Source organism: Nannospalax galili, unplaced genomic scaffold (genome assembly GCF_000622305.1).
Source record: "Nannospalax galili isolate Female #2095 unplaced genomic scaffold, S.galili_v1.0 scaffold356, whole genome shotgun sequence".
NCBI classification, from domain to species: domain Eukaryota; kingdom Metazoa; phylum Chordata; class Mammalia; order Rodentia; family Spalacidae; genus Nannospalax; species Nannospalax galili.
The window spans coordinates 3070180-3079440 of NW_008338126.1; the positions used below are offsets into that span (position 1 = coordinate 3070180).

Below are 9261 nucleotides of genomic sequence, written 5' to 3' on the forward strand. Positions count from 1 at the left end.
ATTGTTTATATTGGAAGGAAGCTTGGTGTGTTACTAACTGGTAGTTTTCTTTCACATGAAGAAATGTCAAACATGAGGTATTTTGTCTCTTAGTAACATCTAAGTCATTTGAAAGAAATTCTAATACCAATTTCAGGTACCCAGAACAAAGTCTAAATGACTGACTTTGGAGTTCTTAAGTTGCTGTCTTATTAGAATTGTCAACAGTGTACAGTTAATTCTTGAAGAAAAGGCAAGACTTTTCAATTTATTCACATGAAGAAATGTCAAACATGAGGTATTTTGTCTCTTAGTAACATCTAAGTCATTTGAAAGAAATTCTAATACCAATTTCAGGTACCCAGAACAAAGTCTAAATGACTGACTTTGGAGTTCTTAAGTTGCTGTCTTATTAGAATTGTCAACAGTGTACAGTTAATTCTTGAAGAAAAGGCAAGACTTTTCAATTTATAGCTGTGGGAGCTGGAGAGATGGCTCAGTGGTTAAGGGCACTTGCTGTGCAGTCATGAGGACTAGAGGTCAGATCCCAGCACCCACAGAACAAGCCAGGTATTCCACCTATAAGTCCAGCTCTGAGAGATTTAACACCCTCTTCTGTCCTGTGCTACATACGCAGGCACACATTCACGCAGATTCATGCAGATACACACACACACACAAAATTAAAAACAATTAGAGTTATATTTCAAACTTTTGTTGTATTATAGTGTGCTGAGTATGACAAGACTGAATAAACTCTACTAATTCATTTCTCTTGTGTTTTAGATTCTTTCAATGACTTATATAGTTCCCATGTAATCTTTTACCTCCTGCTCCTGTCAGTGGTAATTATAATAATAAGTATTTTCAATGTGGAATTCTATACAGGTAAGTTTCCAAATTTTAACCTTTTTAAAAAATTTGAGTACCAAGTGTGGTGGGTGGCATATGCTAGCTAGCATTTGGGAGGCTGAGGTAGGAGGAACACCACAAATTCAAGGCCAGCTAGGGCTGTGTAGTGCTTTTGAGGTTAGCTTAGGTTACATAGCTGGACCCTGTCTCAACAAAACAAGCAAATTTTAAATTGTCAGAATTTTAAAATGTATGCAGTCATACTCTGTTAGACATTCAGTTGTTCTGCTTGACAGGTCATTTTGGTGGTAGTTTCTCTGCTGGGGAGACATTTAGACCTTTCATGACAAATGTTGTATGAGACTGCTTATATGACCCTGAGAGTATACAGTAGTCAAGTTCATACAGACAGAAAGTGGAATGGTGGCTCCAGGGGCTACAGGAGGAAAGGAGTTGCTTGTTGGATAAGGTTTCAGTTGGGAAGATGGAAAGTTTCAGGAGATGGTAGTAATAGCTGCATAGCAGGATGAGTAGACTCCTGTCTCATTTCGAAATGGTTCAGATGGTAAAGCGAAAAAAGTAAGTTTAAGCCTTTTAGTAGTTCATAGCTAGTGTTAAAGCTGTGATTAGCAAATGAATTATGAAATAGGGTAGGAGATCAAGACTGGGCTGACTTCAAATTTACAGTCTTCCTGCCTTAGCCTTCTGAGTGCTGGGATTGCAGGCATGTGTCACTACTGGCTTTGTAAGGTTTTCTCCAAATATAAAGCCTATTGTTTTATACTTTTTTTTTTTTGGTCTTTTTGAGACAGGGTCTCCCTGTAGCCCTAGCTGGCCTGGATTCACTATGGAGACCAGGCTGGCCTTGAACTCACAGAGATCCGCCTGCCTCTGCCTCCCGAGTGCTGGGATTAAAGGCGTGTGCCACCATGCCCGGCTGGTTTTATTATTTTTAAAAAATTTATTTTAATTTTATGTCTATGAGTATATTGCTTGCATGTATACAAGTGCACCTGTGTCGTGCAGTTTCCACAGAGGACAAAAGAGAGCGTTGGATTCCCTGGAACTGGAGTTCTTAGCTGCTATGTGGGTGCTGGGATTTGAACCCAGGTCTTCTGAAGAGCAGCCAGTGCTTTTAACTGCTGAGCCACCTCTCCAGCCTGGTTTTAGAATTTTTACTTTTTTTTTTTTTTTTTTTTTTTGGTTTTTTTGAGACAGGGTCTCCCTGTAACCCCAGCTGTCCTGGAACTCACTATGTAGACCAGGCTGGCCTTGAACTCACAGAGATCCACCTGCCTCTGCCTCCTGAGTGCTGGGATTAAAGGCGTGCGCCACCATGCCTGGCACAATTTTTACTATTTTTTTTTAATATTGGGCTTTGCCTTGGGAGAATCCTCAATTTCAGAGTTTATTTTTCTCTGTTTATTTCCTACCCTTCCTGACCCTTCAGATTCCTGAGTTTTTCACTTAAGACAAGTTTTTTTTCTGATACTTTTTTTACTTTTTTTTGGATATGAGTGTTTTGCCTGCATATATGTAAGTGCACCACATGTGTGCAATGCCCTGTACAGGTCAGAAGAGTGTGTTGGATCCCCTGGAACTGGAGTTTATGGACAGTTGTTAGCCACCACATGGGTGCTTGGAATTGAACTCAGGTCCTCTGGAAGATCAAGCGTTCTTAACTGCTGAGCCATCTTTCCATCTCTCCATCTCCTGAGCTCTATAGTTTAAAAAACAAGACGTAAAGTTTTAAATTCTCACCAGGCATTGTGATACACCTGTTCTTTGCTTGCCTAATGCTTTATTACTGGCTAGAGGGTTTCTTGCTTTATTCAAACCTCCTTGGTTTAAGGTGTGTGCTTTGACTCTTCTGTGCTTCCGGGCCATCTTCTATATGTAGATAGACTAGTTGAGGGTGCTCTAGCTAGTTATTCTTAAAGCCTGGTCAATCACTTTGACTCATTCCTGCAGTGAGTAGTTTTTATGTATTTACTGTGTGCCATGCAGTATGTGGTCCCATCTTTCTCCAGAGGATCTGTGAAGTATTTTTGCTTACAGTGTCCTGGGTCCTTAAAAATACTTATACAGGGGCCAGTATGATGGCTCAGTGGTTCAAGGTACTTGCCTCCAAGCCTGACAACCTGAGTTTGAGCCCTGGAATCTACATGGTGTTAGGAGAGAACTTGCTCCTCTAACCTCTACATGTGCTGCCTCACACCAAATAAATAAATGTATACAGGGCTGGGTGTGGTGGCACACACATCTGTAATCCCTGTACAAGCATTTATTTTAGTATTCAATATTGCTGTTTTTGTCTTCTTTTTCATGGATGGATTATAAAATGACAGTTTTAAATGCTGAAATAAAGATAACTTGGAACTATTTTCCAGAATTTTTTGTTTATTCTTTCATGGCACTTAGACACTTAGAAAGTGTCAGAGTTGGCATTTTATCAACTATCAAGAAATTTAAACAACATTTTTTTTTGGATTTACTTATTTTATGTATATGAGTGTTTTGCCTGCATGTATATAGTGTACCACATGCATACAGTGCCTGTGGAAGTTAGAAGAGGGTAACAGATCCCCTGGAACAAGTTACAGATGGCTGTTAGTTGCCATGTAGGTGCTGGGAACAGAACCCAAGTCATCTGGGTTTAACTGCTGAGCCATCTCAGCCTTAGGAATTTTGAAGATGAAAGGGCCAGGTGTGCTGACACATGTCTGTAATCAGGAGACAGAGGCAGGAGGGCACTAGTAGTTCAAGGCCATTCTTTGTATATAGTGAGTTTGAGGCCATCCTGGCCAACATGAGACTGTCTCAAAAACTAAAAGAAGTGGGGCAGGGTCTTGGGGAGGGACAGAGAATATGTTAATTATGTCCATCAGAGATTTCATCTCTGGATTCTTTGGTTTTTCTTATATGTCTGTCTCTTTTTATTAATTTCTAAAGTTTGTTTTTTTTTTAAGTTAGGGTTATTAACTTAAGAGTTTTCTGCACTGTATTTTACATTGGTTGGGCTTCTCTGCCATCTGGTGGGTTTGTTTGTGGGTGATGAAGCGTGGCTCCTCCGACTTCACATGCTGCAGTCATAAAGTTACGGTGCTATGCTTTCTTTGCAGTTGTGCCCTCCATACCTGGCTCCAGACTGGCTCTGATAGGGAGGCTCCTTCACCCTCAGCAGCTCATGCATTCATTTGTGCATGCTGCCATGGGAATGGTGATGGCCTGGTGTGCAGCAGTCCTCACCAAGGGCCAGTACAGTTTTCTCGTGGCTCCCTGCACTGGAACTGAGAGGTAATAGTGTATGTGTTTTTTCTTTCTAGGAACTTGGTTTAGTTGCTAAGTCAAAGGTTACCTATGGAGATTAGTAATACATCATCATTCTTTGCTTTCCAGACTTTTACAAAAGGTTCTTGTTTCTCTATGTTCTGTATGTCTTGCTTCTATATGTCTGTTTGATGAGTTTAGCAAAATTTTAAAGGCATTGTATGTGGAAGGTGCTGTGTATGTGCTTTTAGGTTTCTGAGAGTGATTCAGGTGTTAGCTGTAAGCTGCTTGGGAGTTCAGAACAATAGGGAAATTGGGACATGAGTGCAGATGGGTGTCATGGGAAGAAGGAAGCAATATCCATATCTGATAGGTGTGGGACTCTCTGGCTTAAAGGCCTGTGCCCCTCACATCTGGTATCTTTTTTAGGCACTTAAAGTCATAGCATTCAGAGTCCCAGAGAGGGGTGCCTAGTTAGGAGAGACAACACAGAGAAGCCCAAAGTCCTGGTACCTCTATTAGGTATACACAAGTTATTTATAGTTTCTTGTGGTCCAGGTGCAGTCAGCCCAGTTTGGAAGCAACATGACTTACTACTGTTTGTACACATTTCCAAGGAAACAGAGCTGGAGTCAGATTCTCATGCATCAGGGGAAAAACAGTTTTGTTAGTCTTTTGCTCATGCAAAATCATTTTGTTAGAATTTGAGACCTTTCTTAAGTGATTAACTTAGAATTTTGTCTTTGGTAAATATTGAGCCTGAAAACAGTGATAATGTGTTCTTGACTTTTGAATTAATGCTTAACTTTCCCCCTTCAGCTTAGATAGCCCTGCTGCACAGACCTGCTTGAATGAATATCATCTTTTTTTCCTACTGGCTGGAGCATTCATAGGCTATAGCTATAGCCTCCTATATTTTGTTAACAACATGAACTATCTTCCATTTCCCATCATACAGGTAAGATATCATTTGAGCATTACCTTAGGTCATAATTTGGCAGCATTAACATTGCCTTATTATACATAAGACCAACCTCATCTAGTTAGTTCAAGATTTCATCAATAAAATTTAGGACTAGGACTGCGGAGATTGCTTAGAAGGGTAAAAGTGCTTATTATGCAAGCCTGACAACTGAGTTCAGATCTCACGTTAGGGCTCAGTAGTACAAGTATCTGTAATCCCAGCTCACCTACAGGAAGTTAGAGGTGGAGACAGAAGAATCCCCAGAAGCTCATGGGCCAGCCAGCCTGGAATATGCACAGTTGACCCTGTGTCAAACAAGGTGGAAAGCTGGGCAGACACTGAAGCTTGTCTTCTGGCCTCCACACTAGCATCTTGGCAGGAATGTGGCCACCCCCCCAACCCCCACTCCCCATCATACACACACACAGAGAAACACTAAAACAACAAAGCCTAGCCTTTAAGACTTAAATCTTGAAAAGGCCATTTAAATCTTTAAAAAAAATTTTTTTTGCTTATTTTTATTTTACGTTTGAGTGTTTTGCCTGTGTGTATTTAAATGCATACAATGCCTTTGGAGACCAGAAGAGAGAGCCCTCACCTGGAGCTGTAGTTATGGACAGCTCCCCTTAAAATGGCCATCTGGAGGGGCTAGAGAGATGGCTCAGTGGCTAAGAGCACCAGCTGTTCTTGCAGAAGACCTGGGTTCAAATCCTAGCACCCACATGACGGCTAACAACCATTCATAACTCCAGTTCCAGGGGAACTGACGCCCTCTTCTGGCTTCCAAGGGCATTGTACAGCATGGGTGCACTTCCATACATACAGGCAATACATGTATACACATAAAATAAAAATAAAGCAAAAAAAAGGCTATTTAGAAAGATTTGTCTTCATGAGACTTCAGTATGTTTTTGAGAGGCGGAGCTATCCTTCCCTGCTCTACTCTCAGAACACTGTTTCCCTCTTTTCTTCCCTGTTAGGTGGTAGCACTTTCTATGACATAGCAGGGCTCGGGGAGGAGGATGACAACATTCATATGAAGTGCTTGGTGTAGCCACCAGCTTGTGGGGATGCAAGAAATTATAGAACATGTTAGTTCCTGTCTCAAACCCTTTCAGAACATGGCATGGAGTGCATAAATAAAGAATTCTCACCTGGTTTGAGTGGAATCACGAAAACTGTTTCAGTTAGATTTTATGTGCACACGTGTATGTGCATGTGTACTTGGGAAAGCCAGGGTTGATGTTGCGTATCTTTCTCAGTTGCTTTCCACCTTATGTTTTGAGACAGAAGCTCACCAATTTGCTAAGACTAGCTGGTCAGCAAGCTCCAGGGAACCTCTGTCTCTGTCTCCCTAGTGCTAGGATATCAGGCATGCACTACCACTCCTGGCTTTTTACATGGATGTTGGGGATCTGAACAAGCACTTTACCAACTCACCCATCTTCCCAGCCCCTTCAGTTAGACTTTTAGATGTCTAATCTGGGAATTAGTGAGATGGTTCAGGAGCATTGGAAAACAAACCTGATGACCTGAGTTTTGACCTCCAGATCCCATGGTGGAAACAAAGTTCAGGTGGAAGAAGAGAACCAATTTCTGAAAGTTGTCCTCTGACTTCCAAATGTGCGTTGAGGTACAAGTTCACTTGTAGTTGCACACATGTACCCCACCTCCCAAAATACATTTGAAAACTAAAAAAAGAAAAAACCCAGTCTAGTGGGAGTAAAACCTGGAACTGAATCACTTTGTTTCTGCTGTTTCTTGTTGTGTTTTTATCTACTTTATTCCTGCTCTGGCAGGCTGAGGACTGGATACTGAAACAAAAACTTTGGAACCAGTCCCCTTCCACTGGATCCCAATCTGATGGGGTGGAAGTGAGGTATGAAACGTTGATGTGTCCTGATGAGAATGTAGTCCACCATGGAGCTTTAGGCTTTTCTGGCCTAACTTGTCATGTACCCATTGTGTCTATGTGCATGGGCTGGTGAAAATACATGTCCTTCAAGGAGATCATGTCTCTGTAACGGATCCAACCCTCAGGTCCCCGCGGTTTGTGAATGTATGAAAAAGACCCCCTGCTTAGGAACAATTTACAAGTTTATAAAGAGGAATTAAAAGTAGGATGTCAAGGATGGCAAACTAGCACTTGTGAGGCATAGTCCAGTGGATCTCTGAGTTCTAGGCCAGCCTGGTTTGCATAGTGAGTTCCAGACCAGCTGGGACTGCACAATGAGACTCCATCTCAAAAAAACACCAAAACAAACAAGTAGACAAAAAAGTAGGATGTCTTTTTTTTTTTTTTTTTTTTTTTTTGGGGGGTCTTTTTGAGACAGGGTCTCCCTGTAGCCCCAGGTGTCCTGGCACTTACTGTGTAGACCAGGCTGGCCTCTGCCTTGCAAGGGCTAGGATTAAAGGCATGTGCCACCATGCCCAGCCACAAGGAAGAGTCCATACAGAAATTCCCTATGGCATGTGAACTTAGATCTAACATAATAAATAGAATGAGAAAAGAGAAAGAGACAAATGAGACTCTGAGTACTTTGTTGTACCTCCTGGAACCAGATGCATAGTGAACATGGGAACTGTCCACGAGTTAACAGTGCTGATAAATGATTGTTTCTACCTTGTAGTACCAAATTTTAGCACTTTTTTCTTTTTGAGAATCCCGAAAGTTTATTCTACAATGATAAGCTTTCATTTCAGGTTTAGCTTCGGCAGAATATTTTTGCTTGGTTGTTGTTTTTTTTTTGTTTTTTTTTTTTAAGGCAGAGAATTACAGTGCAACCCAGGCTGGCCTTGAGGACTGGCTCCTGCCTCAGCCTTCCAAGTGCTAGTTACTGGCATGTGCTACATATCTAGCTTAAAATAGTGATTTTAAACACTTGGCCAAAATACATATTTGGGACATCCCTTGCAGCTATGAGTGTGTAGTGGTCAGCCTGGGTGGGTGCTACTCTGCAGATGGTTAGAACAGGGTTTTGTTGGGCATTGAAGGACAGTGGCGTAAGGGAGGTGAGGATTTGGTGATAGAAGTTGAAGTGGTGGGTCTTCTTATCAGTCAGGTTTGTGTCTTTGTTTTCATTGCAGGAAAGGCTTGCCTTCCCAAAAGGCAGAGGGGCAAGAAGCACACCAAAACTTAGCCCTTTCTTGGGCCTTGGAGCACTCTGCATGCACAGTGTGCAATCTTCCCCTGTGCATTTTGAGTTAGTGAGTAAAGCAGGATGAATTGAAACTAGATATGCAAAGACAGTCCCATTCCTTCCCCTCTGAACCTCCATAGGGAGATGTGATGATTATGGCCATGAGCTTTAAATTTTTTAATTTTTGAGACAAGGTCTCTCTATGTAGCTTGGGCTAACCTAGAACCAGCTATGTAGACCAGGGTGACCTTGAGAACATCCTCCTATCTCTGCCTATGAAGTGCTAGATTATAGGTGTACACCACTATCCCCAGCATAGCTATTTTATTTATTTACTTATTTATTATTTTGTATTTATTTTTATCTTTTTTATGTGTATGGGTGTTTTGCCTGCACATATGTAGGTACACCACATATGTGCACTGCCTGCAGAGGGCAAAAGAGGGTGCTGGATCCCTTGGAACGGGAATTACAGACAGTTGTTAGCTGCCATGTGGGTGCTGGGAACTGAACCTGGGTCCTCTGCAAGAACAGCCACTGCTGTCAACCACTGAGCTATCTCTCCAACCCCCTTATTTTTTATTTTAATTTTCTGAGACAGGGTTTCCCTGTTGCCCTAGCTAGCCTGGAACTTGCTACGTAGACCAGGCTGACGGTTTAACAGCCAGATTCACCTGAAAACATTAGACTTTAAATTTTTTTTTTTTTTTTTTTTTTGTCTTTTTGAGACAGGGTCTCTCTGTAGCCCCAGCTGTCCTGGAACTCACTATGTTGACCAGGCTGGCCTTGAACTCAAAGAGATCTGCCTGCCTCTGCCTCCCGAGTGCTGGGATTAAAGGCATGTGCCACCACGCCCCCACTTTAAAATTTTTAAAAAATATTTATTACAATTATTTATTGTGTGTAGTATGTGTATATGTGTTTGTGGGGGGTGGTCAGAGGACACTTTGTGGGTATCGGTTCTCTCCTTCTACCACATGAGTTCAGGAGATTGAACTCAGGCCATCAGACTTGGCAGCAAGCCCTTATATCTGCTTCGGAGCCATCACAGTTCCC

At 41.8% G+C, this 9261-nt stretch overlaps 1 protein-coding gene across 2 annotated transcripts in view; it reads left to right on the forward strand.

Moving 5' to 3' along the window:
• Positions 1–9261, forward strand: part of Ndc1 (NDC1 transmembrane nucleoporin) — a 63496-nt gene that overhangs the window by 5254 nt on the left and 48981 nt on the right. For both annotated transcript variants that reach the window (XM_008833019.2, XM_029563482.1), the window contains exons 3-5: positions 766–867; positions 3954–4128; positions 4921–5059. In XM_008833019.2, coding sequence (XP_008831241.1) covers positions 766–867; positions 3954–4128; positions 4921–5059 — 416 coding nt within the window. The remainder of the gene's footprint in view (positions 1–765; positions 868–3953; positions 4129–4920; positions 5060–9261) is intronic.